This window comes from Cyclopterus lumpus, chromosome 4 (genome assembly GCF_009769545.1).
Source record: "Cyclopterus lumpus isolate fCycLum1 chromosome 4, fCycLum1.pri, whole genome shotgun sequence".
Taxonomy (NCBI): domain Eukaryota; kingdom Metazoa; phylum Chordata; class Actinopteri; order Perciformes; family Cyclopteridae; genus Cyclopterus; species Cyclopterus lumpus.
The window spans coordinates 9386873-9410424 of record NC_046969.1 but is presented as its reverse complement, the minus strand read 5'-3'; the positions used below and the strand labels follow the sequence as shown (position 1 = coordinate 9410424).

General features: G+C 44.8%; 1 protein-coding gene across 2 annotated transcripts in view; it reads right to left on the bottom strand.

Moving 5' to 3' along the window:
* tgfbr3 (transforming growth factor, beta receptor III) overlaps window positions 1-23552 on the bottom strand; it is a 56712-nt gene that overhangs the window by 5227 nt on the left and 27933 nt on the right. Inside the window, exons 4-14 of one of the 2 annotated variants that reach the window (XM_034530759.1) lie at window positions 22572-22709; window positions 15219-15402; window positions 12137-12299; window positions 11537-11684; window positions 9461-9650; window positions 8948-9234; window positions 7604-7759; window positions 6044-6193; window positions 5321-5506; window positions 4240-4533; window positions 3590-3710 (exon numbers count right to left, since the gene is read on the bottom strand). In XM_034530759.1, the coding sequence (XP_034386650.1) occupies window positions 3590-3710; window positions 4240-4533; window positions 5321-5506; window positions 6044-6193; window positions 7604-7759; window positions 8948-9234; window positions 9461-9650; window positions 11537-11684; window positions 12137-12299; window positions 15219-15402; window positions 22572-22709 (2017 nt within the window). The remainder of the gene's footprint in view (window positions 1-3589; window positions 3711-4239; window positions 4534-5320; window positions 5507-6043; window positions 6194-7603; window positions 7760-8947; window positions 9235-9460; window positions 9651-11536; window positions 11685-12136; window positions 12300-15218; window positions 15403-22571; window positions 22710-23552) is intronic. The other variant, XM_034530760.1, reaches the window with a different exon arrangement.

Below are 23552 nucleotides of genomic sequence, written 5' to 3'. Positions count from 1 at the left end.
TCATCAGCCGGGGGGTGGCGGGACTGAGGGGCCGTTTAATATCAGAGGGGACGATGGCCAGCAGACATCCTTTCTGCGGACCGCCCAGCCCTCGCCACATCACTCCGGTGTTATCTGTCCCGTGTGACAGAAGCCAAGACCGCAATGCTGTCGGCACCACGCGCAGAAGAGAGGGGGAGGAGCTTGATGGACGGGGGCCACCGTGTTTTAGTGTGGAGAAATTTACACGACTCTCGTCTGACAGCGGCGGTGGTCATCCAGTCCACGGTCGGATATCTCTGTGGACGTCATTTGTTTATGCAAGTTTTTCTCGCTGTGGAATGAGCGAGCATGTTTTTGTTCAACTCTGACCCTCCTCACAGGGATGGGCCCGGTTGTTCATACTTCTAAAGCTTGTTACTGCAACAGAGCGCTGCAGGAACGAGTCCTAAAATGAGGAAGTGAGTCAGCGTTTTTTGCTCTTCCGGTTACCACGTCTCAAAGTCAAGGTGAATTTTGAATAAGGTGAAGAGATTTGAAGGTTTTGATTCTACATCCACACTGGCCCTAAAGAGGCCGGTATCGGCCGTGCTGCTACACCAGTCAGGCTCCAGCTCACACCGATTGAAATGACGTGATGTATATTAAAACCATGAGTCAATGCCGTTTGAGTCAAACTGACCACGAAGATGATGTTGATGTCATCGCTCAGAGGGGATGCTGATGTTGTAAAGCTCTGGCCATCCACCAGAGATCGGGCACTTTGTGATATCACCGCATCTGAGTTTAGGTCATAATTAGTCAAATGTGACCGTGGTGACATAAAATACGTCAGTGAATAGAATTAAGCATTTAAGTGTCTTAAAAAAGGCGGTTGCTTACACAAACTAGCCCGCCGTTACAGCCCTGTTGTGTATACTCGAGCTCATGTGATCGTGCCGTATTTGCTCGTAGCCTAACGTTAGCTTTTTAGGTCCACACTTCAAAAAACCTAAAAGGGGTGTACGTTTGTTAAGTTTTCCTTGCTGAACAAAGCATCAACAAGTATCGTGTGTTTGCCACAGAGCTCATTTTCCTGCAATAACCCAAACTCCAATGGGAAAAAAATCCCATTGACATCTTGTTGAGGGAACCAATGCGATGCTAACTTCTGGGTTACATATTTCTCTAATGGCCACCATCCGCTGGAGCTGGAGTCCAAACCCATGTTCAAGTAGTTTTAGAACGACGCTAAGTAAGCGTCTTGACATCATGCCAGTGAATAAAAAGACGATTTAAGGTGCTACATCATTACAGTGCTACATATCACAGAAGAGCAATCGCATTGCAAACACTGCAGTTTCGGCCTGTCCATTAGATTTAACCACGATAACCCTGTTACTGAGGCTTTTCTTTTGAAGCGGATTACATTACTGTTGTATGTGATGTACATAAACCAGACTTATTATAGGTTTTCCGTCTTGATCCTCTATTCTTTGCTGACTTTTGCAGACGTAATACTGCTCGTAGTGGTGCAACAATACAATTGTCACTGCCAACCCCTCACATAAATGATACTTTTCAACCTTTCCTGAACGTTACCAGATCCAATAAAATGTATTGTGGAGCCGTAAATCTACTTGTGATGGTCGGGCTTTGAGGCCGTTATATTTTTCCATGCACCAAGTTGGCCAAAAGTGGCCCCTCGGTGGAACTCTTTGGGATACTGTCACTTAAAAAAATCTGCTTGTTTTGTTTACCTTCCTAGCACAAGAGATGCCTTTTAAATAGAGTTGTTTTTGTTTATTTATTGCATATTTGTGTTTACTTTATCAGTTCCATGAAAAATAAACGCCGTGGATCTGGCATAGTAATGTGGTGGCCAGTGCCTGTTCTGGACTAGTGTAGCTCATTCACTCATTACTGGAAGTTTCAGAGTCTGTTCACCAATAGCTTCAGCAGCTTCTCGAGCATCAACACTGGGACTTCTGTGCAAAAAAAAAGTGTATTAAAAAGCGTATTAAAAAATAATAAAACCACCCACTTCTGTTCAGTAATGTTCTCTACGACTCACTCACTACTCACTCTAGAGCCGACTGATGCCGGATCTTTGTGGCCGATACTTATATCGATAATTAGGAGTTTAAAAAAGAAATCCTTAAAAAGGAATTGTGACCAACATAATGTACGTATGTTGGCTACAACTAACAATCATTTTCCTTTTCATTCAGATAAATGGATTATTTTTCATCAGAAAACAGAGAAAAAAAGCTCACTAACAGCCCTACATATATTAAAATTGCTTGTTTTGTCCATCTGATAATCTAAAATGTATCTTTGATTTATCACAGCAGACTGTTGCCTCATTTCCCACTGCGGATAGTGTAGGTGGGATTCTCCGGTGATCATCGTAGCGATGATGCCATGTGGAGCTGCTGTGACATCATCTTCATCGGGCCACCCGCTGAATCTTTTCATCGGCCAACCGAGCTGAGGGACGGACGTCTGCACTTCCTCAAACTGCGTGTCTTCATCCCTTCTTGTGTTACTCAGCAGCCGACGCATCAAGCGATACAGTACATCCACACTGGCCCTAAAGAGGCCGGTATCGGCCGTGCTGCTACACCAGTCAGGCTCCAGCTCACACCGATTGAAATGACGTGATGTATATTAAAACCATGAGTCAATGCCGTTTGAGTCAAACTGACCACGAGGATGATGTTGATGTCATCGCTCAGAGGGGATGCTGATGTTGTAAAGCTCTGGCCATCCACCAGAGATCGGGCACTCGTGATATCACCGCATCTCAGTTTAGGTCATAATTAGTCAAATGTGACTGTGGTTACCTCAGGCTCCCCCACCCCCACCCCCACATCTGCAGGCTGCTCCCTCGCTTCGATTACACTCACAACCCCGGAGACTCCGCAGTACAATGAGCGGCGATGTGTGATGATCGAGGGGCCTTTAGGCTCTGGCTGGACTCCCAAAGCCAACAAGAGGACCTCCACTCTCCTCACACACACACACACACACACACACACACACCCTCCTCCCCTTCTCTCGTGGAAAGGGGAGGCCACAGTGAAGTCTCTAAGTGAAAACAACTGGAGCTTGGTGCTGTATTATTCCTCTTTTTCCGCCTCTCCCTCAGCACAGACTGGTCCAGAGTGTTAGCACGAATCCTTCTACTCCTTCCTCAACCACATGCTATTATCCACACACACACACACACACACACACACACACACACACACACACACACACACACACACACACACACACTTGTGTACAGACGTTAATGTAAACAGACACATAGGCACATACACAATCACACACACTGTAGCTAAGGGTGACCAGATGTTTTTGTGGTTTTTGGTCTAATCGCAGAGTATTGGAGCTTTCTCTGGCTGCTTCGCCCTCAGACCTGCTTCTTCCTTGACCCCATTTCCCTTATCACACTTTATACTCAAAACAATGAAAGTCAGAGCTTAATTCATCATTTATAGAAAAAGTTTTTTTTTTTAAACGTGGATGATAGTGACAGGAGCTATTAAAAACCCATGTGCATGTGGAGCTTGTGGCACGAGGTCTAAGTAAGTGAAAACTGTGTTTTTCTTTGCTCCCAACTGACCTGTTTCCTGATCAGGTCCATCCACCACGACCAGCGGCTTGGTAGACGTCTTGGAGTTCATCATCATCACCAGGATGTTGTCCACAGAAAGAGAATCGCACGTCTCACTGGGTTGCAGGCACTGTGTGGACAGAATTGACTTTAACCTAAAACTTACAATGAACGCAAAAAAGACACACGTCACTCTGTAAAAAAATATCTTACGCTCCGAGTGTAAAATATATATAAACAAATGACAAACTCGTGGTGAGTCTGATTGGAAATCTGAGTATGACAATTAGATTCGCTGCTACACGTCAGCCGCAACTTTATCACTACTTTTATTACATTTTTAGGTGAAAAGAGGTAAAAAAAATAAATTAAAAAAAGATGCAAGTTAGTGCTTGCAAAAAATTGTACGTGCTAGACCGATAACACAGTAACACAAAACATTAAAGATGCTTCTGGCAAACGTGACATTGATTCATGTTTCCTGCTTAGCTTGCAGACCTGATACTGAACGGCTCGAGTAAAAGATGGAGCATTACTTCACCAAGATCTCCCCCAAACAAAAACACTGCTAATACTCTATACCTCAGGAAAATCGTACAGTCAAATCACTGCACATGCCAAAAGATAATGAGTCATTAAGGGAAGATTATACTGCATACCGTGGGTAGTCTCTGGTTGCTCTGAGATCTCTTGGAGCACAGAGACATCTCGCAGTGCAGGAAAAGCAGGGACATGTTGAACTTTGAGTTGAAGGTGAAGCTGAAGCTCTTCTTCTCCGCCTGTGTGTGAGGGACTGGGAACTCCCTCTGAGGATAGTACTTGACGGAGTCGTCCGTGGGGCACACGGTCTCAATGAGAGTGTAGCCTGAGGCCACACTGGGGTTGGAGTTGGGAGAAATGAAGCACGATATGAGGGTGAAGCCCAGCTCCGGATCCGATGCAGCAGATGTGACCTGAAGGAGCGCATGAGGGAGAAGGGGAAAACATTTTTTTAAATGTATTCTTCAATTACTTATCATTTGTCATTAGTGAAGGCCAGCTGCTTTGTGTAACTAAGATGATGGACAGGTGAAATTGATTGTTAGTGACTAAAGTTGCAAGGCTAGGCTGATAAGAACTACCGCCATCATTTATACTGCTCTTATGCAGAAGATTTATTTCACTTAGGATGCTACTCATGTCTTTCCACCCACAACCTTAATTCCCTTGATTATTATTCCTCCTTCTTTTGGATTATCAGTGATGGCATCCTCATTGAAAAGGTCTCGCATGCACAAACACACAGAAAACCCTTTGTAACCAGCTGGCTCAGCGTCCACACTGTCAGCGAAGCACCTCCCGCTGATATCGTCATAAATCATCCTGTCAGATGACCTCAGAGTGCGAGTCTTTGCCATTTCTTACATGACCTCCATAATTGTGTTGTGAAAGTAGGGATTTTGAAGCAGACAAGACCGGACACGGAGACAGAAAAGAGGAGGTGATGCAAAGAATATGAGGGGGTTGAAAGTGAGCATTTTTCTGTCGCAACGAGGCAACATAAAAAAATCACTTTGTGGATGCCACACTGAGTGATCACAGTGTTTAAAGTCCCAGACAGAGAGCACAGTTTTCTTACGAAAGCCTTCATTTGGGAGCAAAAGCACACATTGCACAAGACAAACACTGCATTAATCTGCAAAACAAGCATGACGCGTACCCCGACGCAAAACGATGATTTATTAGAAATGAAAGGCGTACCTCCACGAAGACCTGCTGCTTCTGTGAGACGGTGTAGAAGGCCTGGCGCGAGGGGTTTCTGAACGGCAGCGTGTTGTACATCTCCATGTTAAACGTCATGTTGCTCACCGGTTGCCTGCCGGGTCCTGGTACAATCCTGGGAAGCGTTGCCGAGGTTTTCTGGTTCTTTCGGTACGTGCAGTTGAACTGGGAGGAGAAAGAGACAACGGCAACGCGAATATCAGCAGGGATCTGATACCTGATACCACTGCTAAGCACCTTCGCCCTGTGTGTGTGTGTGTGTGTGTGTGTGTGTGTGTGTGTGTGTGTGTGTGTGTGTGTGTGTGTGTGTGTGTGTGTGTGTGTGTGTGTGTGTGTGTGTGTGTGTTTGACCACATTAGGACAGATCAGAAAACGGGGAAGGAACACAAACTGTATAAATAAGATCAATAAGTAGGAAACGGGGATCGGATGAGACAAAGGGAAAATACGTCGGTAGAGGGAATGAAATGGAGAAGCTTAAAAATGGAAAATGTCAGGTCAAGTCCATAAAACAGACATCGTGGAAAGACAGGGAGATTGCAAGAGGAGTCTTTACATGCACCAGGGGATACTGGGTAATGGAGTTTCTTCCAGCTCGGAATGATTTACATAGAGATGGAGATGATCATTGGTCTTGACTTGTCCCCCCCCCCCCCATCCCCCCCCCACCCCACCCCAAGAGAGAGCCACAATGATTCTCACCACTATGACGGACTGGTGCTCCGCCGGCTCCGTGAATGTCCTCTCTAACTCCACCGGGTCTCTCGGGAACAGCACGTCTCCAGATTCCAGATCCTCGTAATCCAGCGGCCTGCCACTCCCGTCCTTGTTCTCCGTATGACTTATCAAGACCTGCAATCCACAGAGACGCACGTTAACCAACAAAACCTAAGCGGCGTCAGCTAGCGAGCGAAAAGGAAACCTTTCGCGAAAATCCTTTCCAGACTTTTAGTATTTATTTATTCTTGAAACAGATCCAGTTGTGAGTCGTGTTCCGTAAGCCAAAGACACGGAGATTCAAATCTTGGAGAGGAGTTGCCAAAAGACATTCTGCAACCAATGAGTTGGATTTAAATTGTGGGAATGTCCCGTGGCTTCAGCAGTGGGACTCATCCTGGACAAAAACATAAAATGTACTTTTTATTTCTCAGTGGAGAGGAAGAATGTCAAAGGTCTGACATGAGGGCTGGCGCTTTAAGATAATCTAGAGTTAATGAGGCGAGAGGACGATCTCAGTGACGCTGACAGTGTTTTTCTTGAGTCTGCAACAAATTAGTGAGTTGATCTGCCATTCGTGGCACTGTGGAATTAAATCAACATGTCACAGGACAGCAGAAACAACAGATAAATTATCGCAGACAAAGACATTTTTATCTCTTTTGACTTGAGGTCAGAGGTTATCCCTGCATCCAAGTGAAAACACAAAAGACGACCTTGGACTTGTGCCCAGTTTTTCAAATCGGCATTGGACAGCAAATGTGTTGTTCCAAATTTCCCCCACAAAAGATCTCAAAAGGTCGGGGAGGAAGTGATTCATCCTTGCTTGTCAGAACAAACACGCTGAATGAATGCATTCCACAATAATGAAGACAACTCGGGATGTCAGATGTGAACGCTGAATCCCACACTGTTCACCAGCACTTTCAACTTGTCATATTTGTGCAGTCTCCGTTCATCCAGAAAAGAAAAAAACAATTTGTGGGAAATGTGCTTCAGCGTCAAGCCTCTGAGTCGGCTTTCCTATCAGCTCTTGACAACTGATAGCTGGCGTTGCTCGGAAACATGTTATCAACTGACTGGAGGATGTCACTTGATCAACAAGCCCAGGACGCCTTGGTTCTGTGCCATGAGCGGTTAAAGCCGTGCTGACTAGAAAGGGTTTCCACCTAGTTAAACGAGGAAAACAATGGCTGACATTGGTCGACTGCCCATGTCGGACTTGAGGCGATATTATTTCACAGCATGCATCAGGTATTGACATTGTCAGTTGGAGCCAGAAACTCACTTCCCCCGGAGAAGAGCAGCACTAATGTAGAGGACGCTGCCAGTGTTTGGTTTGTCCGTTCTGGTTCTTAGTTTCAGTTGGAAACACTTTCTTTGTATATATATATATATATATATATATATATATATATATATATATATATATATATATATATATATATATTATAAACTAAGGGTCTCTTCACATGGTTCAGTTAAAGCAGCTTTATTTGCATGACTTGTTTGAGACTCGAATGTAATAATGGGTGTTGTACTCACAGAGTTGATGTGGACGGCCATTGGGCTCCCCTGCATGGGATACACGGTGGTCAGACAGCCGGTCAGAGGAGTCTCCAGAGTGTAGTGGGTGGCATTGACTTTTGCTTTGCAAGCTGGGTCTTGAAGAGTGAGGTTGGCATGAGCAAACCCATTCGCCTGAGGAAACGTCAAAAAACAAATGGCAACATTCGATGAACATCAAAGAGTTCCTTTATTAACCCATTTTCAGAATAAAAAAAAGGCAAAGTGGTGTGAGATTTGGAGTTCCCAGGAATAAACAAATCCCACAAGGTGGTCTAGCTCCAGTCCCAGCTTCTCCTAATTACAGTCTCTGCCAGTTTCCATTCTGTGATGTGGGCGTTCAGACGCCAAATGTTGGGGAAACGTTGTGCTTCTTGCTTCAATGAGGCTGGCATTTGAATAAAAAGTAATAGAATAATTTCTCATTGTACCGCATTTCTTTTTATTTTACTTTTGTACTTTAATCCATTTATCAGCAGCCAATACTGATCTCTGCAGCGGAAGGCCCTCATATAAATCTACAAGTGACCTTTATATGTGTTACCACACTGAGCATTGTGGTGTAATAAAGTGCTAGCTTTAGATGATTTTCAGATATCAAAAAACCCAACAGCATGGAGGTTTATGTTGGCATTTCTTCATCGCACTGGTGAGGAGATTCATTCTGGCCCCTAATTGGTCCTGACACATTCTCTTTGGGTGTCCTCCATGTTTGTTGTTTTCTGTTCGTCTTGTCACAATGTGTCACATCAAGAATGCGTCGCATGGGGAGAAATGGTAAAAACTAAAAAACTAAAAAACTAAAAATACTCAGAGGCTAATGTGACTGATCGGACCCTGAAACAATTTTTTTCTATATATATATATATATATATATATATATATATATATATATATATTTATATATATGTTGTTCTTCACTTATTAAAGTGTTATTGAGGATCGAGTCGTTTACAAAAAAGTTCTGTCTGTCTATTTAACAATAGAGGGGAACATTGCTCAACCGGTTGTCTTCTGTGCTGGAACAACTTTTTGCTCAATTGATTAGCTTAATGACAGAAAACATATTTATCTATTACGATTGTTATTATTTCAAATAAGAAAAACACCATTTCCTGGTTAGAGCTACATATGCCCTAATATTCTTACTAAAATGAATAAATGAATAGTGTTCGTAGTAAATAGTTAAACAAGTTTTTTTAACGTTATATGCTATTTATAGATAACATGTCTGTGTTTCTGGTTTTGATGTTTTTGGTGTTATGTGTGTTATACTTGTTGCCTTCTAATCCAAGATGGAAAAAAATCCCGCTGCACACTCACTTGCAGGCTTTCTTTATCGATGCTGACCACCATCCTCGTGTCCTCACACTGCACGCTGAGGCCGACACTGAGAGCGCCCTGATGCTCCTCGGGCTCCCCGTTCTCCCAGGGCCGGTCGTCGAGGGAGGAGGGCAGAGACAGGAAGGGCAGGCCGTCGGACGCAGGCGGGGGGAAGGGAAAGGGCAGACCGGAGCGTCGGGCTGCAGCTCCAGCTCTCGGATGGGGACTGGGGTCACGCAGGATGAAGAGCTCTGGAGGCAGCATGCGCTCCAGAGGATCCACCACTTCTGGAAGTCACACATTGTTAGAACCTCCTGAGGCTGGTTTTACAGGCAGGGAAATTACCGTCTCACAATTTCACACTAGTTCCTCTATAATGACTGTAAAATGTGCAATGTGGGTCATGAAAAAAATTGCAGCAGCTGCTAAAAGATGAGCTATAATTTACCTGCACACACTATTTCTATTTCTGCCTCAGTACAATTAAAATCGGGGGATGTTTCTCCAGTTTACCTGGCTCTCTGAGGCGGATGTTGAAGTGGTTAGCCACAGGGGTGTTGGTGTAAGACGTGACTGGACCGTAGCCGTGCTCCCCTGCGTACTTGATCAAGGCTTGTGGCCCCGATGGCAAGTGCTGCTTGGGGGATTTTGACACTTGCATCAGTCTCTCCGTGTTCATACTGACACTCACGGTATCAGAGGCCTGCGGAGAAGAAAGCAGAGTCAGGACTTAGCTTGTCTTATTGCAAAAACTATATATTTATGACAGCTCCTATAAGATCTTCAGGAACAAAAGACACGATTCACTGCTCCACAGGTATCCGACTTTCAAGTACAGTCCTGCTCTCATTCTGCGTCAAGTGTGAATCATGTGCAAGACGATGGGCGTGTCGGCGCTCAATCAACGCTGAGAAACCAACGGGTTGGTTTGCTCCTAAAAGTCAGGTCTTGCCCCGCTACTCAACATGTAGCACTGATTAATTCTTACAGCCATTTCCCACACATTCAGGGCCTCTTGAGCAACGCTGAGGAGAAGCAGCTCTCTGACAGAAGCGAGGCCTCGTTTTTTACGAGGCTATCGTATCACATAATCTTTTGTCACTCTCCCAAAAACTAGTTGCGCAAGCCCAGCATCCCACTTGTCATCGTGTCAAATAAAAGTCTTAAATGTTAGCTTTTTTGGAACAAAACCGTACTCTGTGTTGAGACTGACCATCTGTCTGTGGTCTAATGTTGATGAGAACGTGCGTCGGCAACAAACAAACCCTTCAAACACGCATTTATGTATTTTGGTAACTTGTGAACATATATTCAAAACACTTCTGAGCTACAGAGATACTACATGGAAACAAAAAATGTCTCCCTAATAATGATGCTGGAAATCTGCAGCTCACCATAGTCAGAAGGATTCACCCTCTGTGGACTATGAATGTCTGAACAAAGTTTCTGGTAGGGGAGTTATCTTATGCCTGGCCCAAAGTGGTGGACAAAAAAGATGTACATTCCTGACCCAAACATTGTTGCACGGGGGCAAAGTGTTAAGTGGGTATGACAACAAACAAATCCGTTGGGAACCTCCATCAGAGGCCTCGCCATCAACTCTGTCTGACCTGGCATCGCGCTCACTCGACCCCGACTGACTCACTGTACAGCGGCGACCCGGCAGCCGTACAAATGCACCGCTCCTGGCAAAAAGGAGTGGTGCCGTGTCATGGCAAAAAGTGCTGTGTCATGGCTGAGGCGCGCCCTGTCGGAGGTTCAGCGTTACAGGGTGAGGCACAGAACCCCGCTTGCACACCTCCACTGACAATCCGTACAGGCCTAGCGACGGCAAGCTGACGAGCCACGAGACTCCATCCTCATCATCCAAACCGTAAAATACCAAAAGTCACTGGACAAATTCAGTATTTTGATAAATGCACAACATTAGAGGGTCTGCTTCAGTGTTAATGCACTCTTAAAAGCCAAGGTTTAAAATTTACAGTGTTTGGACGACTGCCAATTCCCCATCGACAGGATCTACAGTTGTGTACATAGGTGTCATATTATTATAGTTCCTAAGGGTCCTGGGAGACTTAAGCAGCACTAATGAAGATTTAATATCAATACTCATACTCAGCTTTGATGAATATAAAACCAGATTTCTAAGTAAAGGGCAATCTGATATATCACAGTAATTAGCCAGTGTTTGTCTTGTCGTTCGTGGCGAGGAGCTCCTAACGGGGTGAGCAGCCAAGGCTCCGTGTGCAGTTAAAGTGCAGCTGTGGTCTTGGCTCTGATCATTGTGTGACACCCCCACCTGCTCCTCCCACCCGTCCCTGGCTCCCGAAACGTGATGACAAAGCCTGGAGCTGCCACCGTGAAATTTCACAGTTTTTCCGAAACCCGTTATCCCCCCCAGCCACCCCTCCGCTGCGGCGGGGACCAGGCGCCAATTCAACTCACGAAAAATTCAGGTGAGACAATACTCTTCTGTCATTGGTGCAAAGTGGTGACATTCCTGCCTGCGACATAACATGCGAGCTTAAATCTCAGCGCTTGCGGATGTTCCTGGACGAGTGGCTTTTGTGTGTCGTGCTACTCGCTTACCACCACTTCCAGCTTTCCAATCACACTGTGGGCCTTGATGACCCAGTTGACAGACTTGGTGCACTTGAGCAGCAAGACGACGTCACGATGCAGCGGGGCATCGTCCTCCAGAGGTCGTAGATCCACTATGACATCCACCTGGAAAGCACTGCGGGAAGGGAAAGAGGGAAAAACAGAATTTTGGACGGCGAGGTCTACGCATTATCACGCCTCTTGTGTCTGGCCAACTAATTAAAAAAAATATTTTTTTCTCAATAAAATGCAGACATATGCGCCAACAGACAAGATAGCACTGGAGTGAGATCCGTCTTTCAGACAGGTTCCCAGATCTGCTGTCTTTTGGGAGAACTAAATAATCACTCCACTGGGGGAGTGAGGAGATTATCTGGCTAACCAGATAATCAGACCCAGTTTTGAAATATCCTTTTTTTTAACACCGTTAAGTGAAGAATAACCCCCCCACCCCCCCTTCCCACCACCACCCCCCTCCATCCTTCATCTGAGTTCCCATCCAAAACAAACTCCTCAGTGCTCTAGTGAGAGCATCTTGACCTCGAAAATAAACTACGACAACATGTTTTCTTGGCTCGGGCCGCTCACCTGCTGGAGTTGGGGGCTTGGAGTTCAACAACGTGGACCTCTTGGTCTTTGTCGGGCGCGGAGAGGACGCAACCCTTTGATGCCTGTGGCTCCACGTAGCCGCCCAGGTAGTTCAGAGACAGGAACTTGGTATCAATCTTGCAGGTGTCAGAAAACAGCGGATCTGAAAGAGGAGAAATTGTTTGCGTTACCGGTCGGGGGTTCCATGGGGCTATTTTTGACCTCCCATAAAGAGAAACACAGCCTTTTTTGTTAGCGCCCTCTGCCAGTGGGGGGGTCAGAGCAGTGGGTCGGCTACAGAACAGCCCCCTCCTGCTCTGCTTATGGGAGGAATTCAATGCCTCACGGAGACCTCGGTGCGGTGGATGTTTGCTTTGTTGGGACCCATTCGTTGCAGCTGATGAACAGTCTCCCTGCTCACTTCACCACACAACCCTGCAGCTGGTATCCCCATTGTGCCGGCACTAACCGGGCCGCCTGGGTGAGGCTGTCCATGCTCCGGTCGGTACGACCTGTCTTCTCATTAACCGTTTAAGCCCCAAGCCATTTTCTAGGTTTCTGCTCGAAATAACATACCCAAACTAAAAAGGGTGTATCTCTGCAACCACAAAGGCTATTTGAATAATGTTGGTGTTGTAAAAAAGGTAAACCGTGTATTTTTTGTTCAGTGTAAATAATATTATATTTTTTACTGGTTAAGAGTAAATAAAGAAGAAGAAAAAGCACTTTCAGGATGATTATCTCTTGGAAGGATGCACAGAAACAGCAAAGCACAGCAGAGATCATATCACAATATGTGACCAGTCTCTCTGCAAAGTTTGACTTTGAAAAAGTAAAGCAGAACAAAGTTAGAGAGGTTTTAGTACAGATAAATTAGGCGAAATGGGCATTTGGGAAATTTTAATTTTCTCATGTACCAAACCATATATTTCACTTGTATATTACTTATGGTGTTCAATACATCCAAATATAGCAGTATTTGTTGATTAGAAGAAGAAAAATAATTTAGTCCTCTTGCTCTTTGCTATCTGGCTTTTTCTAATAGCACCGATCTACGGGCTGAGTGGGCTGACTCCTGACAAAATGATGATTATGATATTTTCATAACACTTTCAGTTGGTGTTTGAGTTGTGTGGAAATGGCTTACTGATTCTTGTAGCCTAAGTTCTCTTGTTTAATTTGATGTATAACATCAATATATTTGCTCATGTTTATTCTAAGGTTTTACAGTCTAACTATAATGTGTAAATCGCCGTGGGGCTTAAAAGCAGAGAAATGTGTTTTATGTCTTTCTTTTTTTTTTACGTGGGAAAAGTAAGCACTGTTTTTAAAAGAATTACACCACAATACCAGGACAATAATATTCACATTTCTTTTGTCTCCACTTTTTTGTTAACTGCTAAGAAAGTCCACAAAAGTTACACCCCCATCTCAGCACTCGGAGAGGAACACAAGACAGCTGCTTCCTTATTTGGCAAACAGAGCCTCGGACAAAGTGTAAACTGAAAGTTGGCACCTTCCTATCCGGAACCCTAGTGGCTCTCGAAGGAGCTGAGAGGGGAGACCTTGAGCCTGGTTGGGAAGCAGAGTGAGGATCTGTCCGTCTTCGCGACACGCGGCGGACGATGTGGAGGAGTGGAAAACTACGGCTCTTTGCTCGGAGTAAACACTGTGGCACTCAGGGTTTTTGCCAAACCACAGCCCCTCTAATGACACCAGCCAAACGCTTGCAGGCTGAGCAACCGCTCTGTGCTGCACGGCAACTAACAACACAGAGGCAGAACTTATCAGCGGCAGCGGTGGGAGCCACGTTATTTCTCCCCAGACATGAGCCTCGTTCCATTTCCATGTGGCGGAGGATGCTCATTAAAAGTCAAGATGTCCTGTCTGAGAGCTGAAGTTGGACGTGCTGTTCACTGTATGTGCCTGCCAGCAGAGAGAAAATGCCACGTGAGGAGATCAATCATAAGCCTCCTGTGAGAATCTGGCGGCTCTAACCCCCTCCTCCTCACCTTGCTTATTAGATAAATGTGATAGCAATGATCTATCACCTGCTTACCTCTGCAGAAACACAACTTGGAAAAAGAGACGAATCTCAGACGTTTCCAATGTGCCGGTGTATGTTCCAATGTAACACTCCAAAGTCCTAAATAGCATTCTGAATATTTTACAGTTTCTTCTGCATCTGTATTTGACTTTCACGTTACCTCACATACATAAATAACTAGCATGACAACCTTGTGGTGTCATGCAGCAGTTGACGTCCATGTCTGTCCAAATTGTAATCACCTGATCATTTTCATCCTATTAAACATTTGTTGTTATTTTTGACATTCCTGACACATCGCCTTCACAAAGACAGACAACCTGAAATCATATTGTCCTCGATTACGTTCAAGACCCCCTTTGGAGTTTTTCCACCACTAGTCGTGTTATGGAATAATATTTTTTTCACAAGCGGGTCCCTGCTTTGTTTTTATCATGCATGCAATACAAAGCGCACAAACGGTTGCACCTTTAAGTTAGGCGGTGCTTAAAGGCTTAAAAATAATAACTGTGAATTATGGATATGTGTTGTTATTTTGAACTCTTTCAAACTTTTTGTTATGTAGCGAGATGCTCCAATACCTAACCAGAAAATCACCCCTACAGAAGCCTGTGGTGTAACTACTAAATAATCAAACATCAGTGGACAGCCGGTCAGACTGTGGTTGTACTGGACAGGTGTGACTGTCTAAAAATGGATACCGCCATAGTGATACTGCATGCGATGCTTAACATATTTTATAATCCATCAAAAATACTCAAATACATATATACGAGACCGTGCACTTTCTTTCTTTATGTGTGTGGGCTCCGACAGTTCTTCAGGCTGTAAGCAACTCACTGTTACCACGGGTATCCTGTTAAACAGCAAAAGGGCGAATGCCCGTTGAGGGAAGGAAATTCTTTTCCCAGAGTAGTGCACGTAAACCTTTAGCCCGGGTTCAATCGCAAAAGCTAAGTAAAGTTATGGGAGCTGAAGGGGAATGGGGAGGCGCACCGTGAGCTATGTTGGGAATTTTGGGAATCTAGCACACACCTTCTCCGACTTTGATGTAGATGTCTTGAGTCATCCGGAGCTCAGAGAACGAGGTGACGGCCCTGTACTTCTTCTGGGCCCAGTTGAGGAGGTGCTCGTTGCCATGGGGAAGGGTCTCCTTCTGGATCTGGCAGGAGAGGGAGAAGTTTCCCGGCTGGAAGTGGACCTCTGAGCCCTCGGATACCTTGAGGAAGGGAAAGCGCAAGTGTTAAGAGGACAAAAGGAGCTCCTGTGTTATCTCTTAATGTGATGGTAAATGATAACTGCATGTTTTTCTATTCAGCATCTATTTCAGTTGATTTATCTACTAAAATATCCACTGTGTTTCCCTTCACGGTTTAACATTTCAAGATTACAGCCGACGGTGACCTCTGTGTTGAGAAGGATGTGCGCATAGAAGTTAACCCAAGAAGAAGAAACCTGCAGGGCTCAGTTTTTCCAAAATTAAACTTGCTCTCTAAACATTGGTGAGAGCCCTCCTTCACACTCCATCCCAAACCGTTATTTCAAAGCATCTACATAATGTGCCCCGGCGTATTTTTACACATGTTCCTCCACACAATACGGTGTCTGGTTTCCAGTGTTTGTACCGTGTGCTGCATCAAAATGACCACAGGGGTGGAAGATACGAATATTTGTCGCAGGCAGACTGACGGATAGGTAGGCGGGTCCGCACTCTCATAACAGCTCAAATGGAAAACAGTCACAACAATTAGGAGGGGGGGGGGGGGGGGGGCACAGAACACTGTCCCAAGCCGTATTGAGGCGGCACCACCCCTTTGGCTCTTTATGGAGCCCAGCCCATACGCTTCATTTCAGAGGGTTAAACGAGTCCAAGCAAACGGTCTAGACCGCCTACCCCATTTTAGTGCTATGCTTGTTTTCTTCCTCCCTCGGTACCCTGTCTGTATGCATGAGCTGAGACGGTGCTGGCAGGCCCAATTAAAAACGTGAAAATTCCTCTCGGATTCGGTAGAGAATACGCAAGACCACTTTTTTGTGACGATGTTATGAAGCTGTCCCTCACTTGCTACAGCGTCTGAACGGCCACAGAATAACATCCCTTTGGGTTTTTTCAGACATAACTTGTTCAAATCTCCCTCACGCGCAACATCTGTCTGACCTCTGGGCGCTCCCCACTCGGTGTTCCTGGTATCGTCACCAGAGTAAATACTTGGGCCGAGGAGACGGGCTCTGTAGAAGAACTCAGGTTGATTGTATTTTTGCGGATGGGGGTGCCCTGAGCGGGTGAGGAGGAGGGGGCCGGGGGTTGCTTCGCTAACCTTGCCAAGCTCAGCAGAGTTTATCAGTTTAATTGCAGGAATACTACTGTAATTAGTTGCAAAGAGTTAGAGGGGAAAGCCTGAAAGCCAAATTAGCTCCAGGCCTTCCAGAGCACTGAAAAACCTCAGGAATTTGAACCAGGGAAGTGAGGGACCCACTGTGGGCTTTAACAAACTCTCTCCCCCCCTCTCTCTCTCTCCGTCTCCCCTCAGTTGACAGACCCAAAATACTTATACATTTTCCTCTGGTGCAGCTCTGTTATTTATTTATTTTTAAAATGTATTTTAAAGTTTCGTAGTTTCCTGGCAACAAAGGAAACGTGTTTGCGCCGAGGTGGGGGGAAGAGTGAGGCCAAATGCAGAGGAGCCTGCATTCTTTCTAATAGCCAGCAGGGGGCGACTCCTCTGGTTGAAATAAGAAGTCTGTTTGTATAGAAGTTTATGAGAAAATGACTCTACTTCTCTCTTGATGAATTCCTTCAGTAAACATTGTAGACATGAGTGTATGGTCTCGGTCGCTAGTTTCAAGTCTTCTTCAATACAGCATGATGTTCATTTATGTAAATGATGGTTAATTTAGAGTCAAATAGACCATAAAGCAGGGTATACTTTAGGGGGCGGGGATACCTTTTGATTGACAGGCATCTTCCGATCTGGGGATGTTTTCGTCTCACAATTTTAACCCTTTCACCAACTCAAACTTCTCGTATTTGTAATGTACTTGGCAATAAATGTTTCTGATTCTGATACTTTTTCAGTTCATGAATGTTAACTGTAACCTTTTTGGTCCAAATTAGCATACGGTTGAGCTTAGTTCCTCTTAGATCTCGTATCGCTTCTGGTTTCCAAAGAAAAAAGCTAAAAAACCACAATATCAAACTTTGAGGACCTCGAAACGTCACTTGGACTACTTCCATTTCTTACATACAGTATGTGGTGACGCCTGGAGGCACCAAAATGGCTAAAATTTGCTGGTCACGACCACTTGTGTTTGCGTTAAGCTTCAGGAGAATAGAGCCCCTGAAGTGCTGGAAAGGATAAAACTATTTCTTTCATGGGCTTAAGTGGAATATATACTGTAAATATAAATATACTATAGTACTTACAATTTACATTAGCTGTCACTCTCTAAATACTGTTACATTTGTTGCTAATATACACACGTTAAGCCGACAAGGTCCAAGAGCCGAGTTCTTCTGAGCTGCAAGCCCACCGCCAACTAAAGCATAACCTCCCTATGTGAAAATAGAGCTCACATCTTATGAAGCAATCCGTTACTGTCACTGCCAGAAAGTGTTTTGAATGTAGATGTTTTTAGGCCTTGTACTGTGTTCTGAAGTTAGGAAATGCAGGAAAGAGGGATGTAACCTCGACTTAAGAGGAATTCCTCAGACTTGGCAGACAGCGGAGCGCAAACAAAGAATGTCGAGGAGAAGTTGGTTACATACCATAGGGGACAACCTCTTTGCTTTCATGTTCGTAATGTAAGAAACTTGTGTAACTTACGTTTGTAATGGTATTTGCAGGCCGGAATTTCCCTTTAACCACTGATAGTTCAGTATTATATCTGTTTAAAGTACTATTCAAATGTCAATAAACTGTATATGTCCTGCCCTTTCTTCCTGTAAGCATCCGCACAGTACGGCCATATGAGCAGTAAAAAAGGAGACGGCATGCCAAATGTTTGAGATCAATTATCATCCAGCTGTAATCCTCCACTGAGCAACACCCTGAGCATGGGAAATAGCAAAAGGCTGTTTATAAATTAGGAGGTGTTGCAAACAGAAGAGGGGGATGGAAAGTTGAGAAAAAGTGGTTGATAGATGATGTGAGCATGCATAAAATCTCCGGCGATATTAATGTGCTAAATGTTTTTCGTGGCTGATTTGATCGTGTCGCTTCTTGATGAGATGTGTGTGGGGGGGGGGGGCAATCACTCCGCTCGCTGCAAAACGTGCGTGTGTTTTGTGTGAGCTGACGGCCTCTGGGAAATAGTCGGGGAAAACAATAGCATATGGCTCAGCACCACTCGGGATCGATCATCTGCCATTCCTGTCTAAAAACCAACATCGGTTTCCATTAACCGCCACGCCGACGAGAGAAACACGGGAGTGTAAAAGCAAAGCTTGGCAAACAAACAATAGGCAACGCGAGCCAACAGCAAAGGTATTTACAGACTTGTTCCATCCAGAGTCACAAAACATTCGATGCAGATTGAGTCTTTCAAGCATGCTACACACAGCCCTCCTTCCCGAACCATCAGAAAATAAATGTATGCACTTGGCCACAAAGTCAACACAGTGAAGCCTAGCGCCCCTTGGTAAAATCAGATTCGGCATGATTTCAAAGTTCATATTCCACTTTAGACCCAGGATGACTCCTGCCTGCTGCTAATTGGTGTGGAGTACTGCGCAGAACATGTTTTACAACAAAAGTCTGGATTCTGGCATTTTAAAAAGGCGTTCAGGATCCGGTGGCCAACAACAACAGTTCGCTCAGCGTCTCTGAAACTTTTCCAGCCAGCCCATCTGTGTCCACCGAGCCCAGAGCACTGGGACCAGGAAACTAGGACTGGCAGGGCCAAATCCGAGTCCAATTAGCCCAAAGAAACAGCCTCTCTCTGATGGAAAGGCAGAGCGAGGGAGGTCTGGCTGTGAGTTTTAAGTTAAGTTCAAAACCAGCTCCTCTTGACTCCATTATCCTATAATCTTCCTGCGGCGACTCCTCCATCTGAGAGGCGGTCATGGCGCAGACATGGTTTTTTCATGGTCAAGTTTTTCAATTAATCAGCCGACTTTTGTGCTAAACTCCTCCTCCAACATAGCTTAGCAACTGTAACTAGGTGCTTTGGATTTCACCACATGTTGTTCACCACACAGCCCTGCTAGAAAAACCAGCATAGACCAGCAAAACCGGTGACCAGCAACACCAACATATGTTGTGTTTTGGTGCTGGTATGCTGGTTTATGCTGGTTTATGCTGTAATGCTTGTTTTTCTAGCAGGGAGTTCACCATGAACTGCCACCTACGTTGATCCTCTGTCTGGTCTAGTACGTAGCCATCAAGTACACATCGAAAACCCCTTTAACATGGTTCTCATTTAATAACCATACACATGGAAACACAGAAAATGTTGTGTCATCCAGAAACGTTTTTTTCCTGTGAAGCTAATGCTAGCTCAATTAGTTAACAACTATTACATCTTTCTGAAGGAACCCTTGAGGAAGTCTTGTTTATACAGCATGCACAAAGTTGTCTACGCGCAATGTAATGCTTGTTGCAGTATTTCTCTGAAACACCAGGGGGCGTACGAACAAGATACTCTTTGAAGATGCAAGAAGTATATGAGTGTTACCAGATGTACGGCATAGACCAACATGCAACTCCTCAATGCAGAGGAGGAATTGTAACTCGTAAGAATTGTTTTATAACTAAACAAAGGTTAATAGGTTGAATATCCAGTTTGATCAAGCAGGCAGAATGTTTACTCAAATGTAAGTTTCTGAAATACGTAGTTTAACATTATAAATACAGAGTCAGTCTTTCTTTAATCCTGTGACATAATTTAACTCATTATGTTATTTTTGATTTGAAGTAATTAGCTTTTATCAACATTTGTGTCAGTCGCGTTTTGAAAGCCGCTATTCGAGTCGGGTGGCATGTCGAGGAGGTCACTGTGGAGAGATGCCGACAGCTTGCACCGCAAGAGGGACAAAATACATCACAGCTGATTCAATGGGCCTTGTCTGACTGCAGAGGCCTCCTGTCTCACTGTTAGGACTCCCTTTTATCTCTCCGAGCCCCACTCAAAAAGCATCATGAACGTCAGACAGGTATCATACTGCATGGGCCAGACCTCAACTCTGACTCTAGTCAGATAAACAGTGACAGCACGTGTTGCCACTGCAAATTACATATTCCCCTAATACGGAGATGCACCGTTCAAGAAGTATATTCATGGCAGCCTTTTGCTCAGTGGAGATTGAGAAGATGTAAAAGGCACCTTGCAAAGACACTGATGTCCGACATCATTAGGCACACAGCAACAGCTCTGTAGGGTTTAATGATGGCTGTCAGCTGTTGTCTGTCTGCCACCACTGACAAGGGGAGACATTTACTGTGATGCAGGCCTGCTGGTCAGAAACGCACATATCACTGGCCACACATTATCACAGCTTAGGAAAACACAGGCAGGCCAGTTGCACATCCATCCACGCGAAGTGATACTCTTTCCTTCGACAAGAGAGCATTTCTTTCCATTACTACAGGAAATATTAATTAAACGGAGGCGCTCGGGCCCCATGTGTCTTCATGTTGCTCTCTGACAGCCGTGGTCCTACTCGTGCACAGGAAAAGGATATTTCAATGGAAGTTGGAGCACAAGGCTCTTTATAGGTGTGTGTGTGTGTTGTTTGTGTGTGTGTGGGTGAGTGAGCCTGTGCATAGCGCGAGGATTTTGCAACCCAAAAATGCGTATTTCTCCGTGTCGGCGGGGGGGGGGGAGCGTTTTTTTTTTGCACGTGAAGGGTAAGCAAGTAATCACCGGGCCCCATGTGGAAATCATTTGTGTACCTGATGTATTGCATTCTTGGAGAATGCTGTGGTGTTAACATACAATTGAAAGTGATTACTTCTGGGAAGCCCAAAAATATCGAAAAAGCCTTCTGAGCATATAAAAGTAAAGAGAAGAAAAAGAAAAAAAAAGGTTTTCTTCACAATATAGCGTAGTTAAGCCAAGGCTGAGACTTCTGGGTCTCATATTGCTATGATTTTCTCATGTGATACACGGGCTTTGAACATGTGCAATGAATCCATTTTTACATTTTTTATTAAGTTTCAGCGAGGCCCCCTGGTGCCTCTACTAAAAAAGGCTGGCTCTCCAGGGGACCTGGCTCCAAGTGCACTGACATATCCCATGTGTGCTCTGATCCCAACTCTGTTGAGCTATTTTTAAAAACTTTAAAGTGACACACTAACTTTTCAAAGAAGTTAACAAACACGTTGTCGACAAATTAAAAAGTTGAGCTCATTCAATAAAACACACTATTTAAATTATTTCAGCTGCTATACAGCCTTCATTGGCCCGGTCTGACCAGTAGCTTATGGCTGCTGATGTTAGCAAACCTGACCCCAATTAGTCAGTTAGGACTGTTCTCGCCATGTGCTCTTGTTTCGCTACATTTTAACATGCCACAGAAAAGAACACTTGATGTGCCGTTGTCTTGTAACTACCGCTTTTAACCACAGAGGCCGCTGTTCTGCAAAAGCCACGTTGTCTCACTTTAGGTCGGCTTTGAATGAGTGTCTTGCTGCTGTTACACATCTGGATCAGTTTCATCTCAGATCGGACACAAAAAATGCGACCATTAAGCATTATTTTACAAGCAAATAGGCATTGTGATTCTGTATTTCAGCAAATACCAGTGGTTGAGGGATCCTTTCCGTACCTCAGCAGAGCTTTAGTAGTTTTGTGTTTGCAACCACACATTCCCAGTTGTTAGGGTGTCCGTGTTATTCAGATACACCCTGTCTGATTTGAACAGCTGCCAAGCTATCAACAAGAATGTTAACAGGAGGGAGGACGGGAGGCGGCGGGGATACGGCCCCGTTGTTACAGGGCGTGAATAAAGCTGACAGGGCACATTACATCTTTTTTACGTAAATACTTTTTTACACCACGATGGTAGGGAGGGATACTGGTTTGAGTTAATTAAAAACTCACAATTACATACAGAATCATTTGATATTACTCAAAGAGCATTCATATTAATCAAACTTGTAAAAATAGCTCCACCATTATCTCACAATCACTCAAAAGAAAAACGCAAAGAATTTGTCTGCCCACTTCCCAAGAAGACAGCACAGCTGTAGCTGAATAAGGATGTGCGGATGAAACGCTACATAGATTAATGCCTCGCCACAGTGGCCGTGCATGGGTGCGTCGTTATCGCGGCGGACCTCTTATTGCACAGGGCTACTGAAATGGGAGCACGGTTTAGGATGTGAGGAAATGAATACACAGTTTAAGGGAAGTAGGATTTAAAGGCTTTCGAGTAAACGCTGGACTCACATGAAAGGTACGCTTAACGCCCAGGGCCAGGTTCTCCGACTTGATCTTCCAGATCAGTGGCTGGGGGGAGTGGAGCACTAAGACCAGTGGCTTCTGGTGGCGCAGCAGAGACTGGATCGGCTTCAGATGCAGCTCAACCTGGTAAGGCAAAAGAAAGGGATTAGCATAAAGATACAACACACCTGTAAAAAAAAAGGTCACGTGATCCCGGTTCACACGGCCGCACTGTGCAAACGTCAAAGCTCTGATATTCCTGTGTTCACTGAAACACAACCACGGTTACTCCACTGGCCTAATTGCTGTGCTGTGCTGTAGATTGTTCTTCTTTATCGGGCTTTTGTGGTTGTTTATGCACTCCCTTTGCTGATAAACTCACAAAGGCGGCATGCTGCGTTCTCCCTAAAAGGCACTTTGCTTCCCTCTGATACGAAGCCTCAGCGGGGTCTGAACTTTCACACAGTGGAGTTCTTTGTTAGCAGGGGGGGATAGTCAGCGGCGGGTCCCTGTTACTATCTGTACAGCATGCAGCTATGCCTTTTGGTTCTCAGCCTGCCATTTAAAATAGATTTTCAGTCGGGTAGTGAGACGGACGGACGGGGGTGGACTTAAATGTTTTGGGACATAGACTGTTGTTTTCTTGTTTCCACCATTTGGACCCAATCTAGTCAGGTGGTTAATGGCCTGAGCATGCACTCGGCTTAAAGTTATCTCGGGTAAAGATCTGGCTTTCCATCCTTGCAGATCAGCACAGCTTTTAAATAGTACTACTTAATTGGTAACATTGCCATTGACGCCATCTCTGACTCTCCCGCTTTGATGAGAGGCGGTACTCCAGAGGCTATGGTGATCTGTCTGACACTCTCCTTCAAACTCGCTCGACTAATCACATTAGCCCCATCCTGTGTGTCAGCAGTGAAGGGCCGCAAATGACTCATTCAACCCACAAGGATTCGTATTATATGACAGTGAATAACCCCTGCG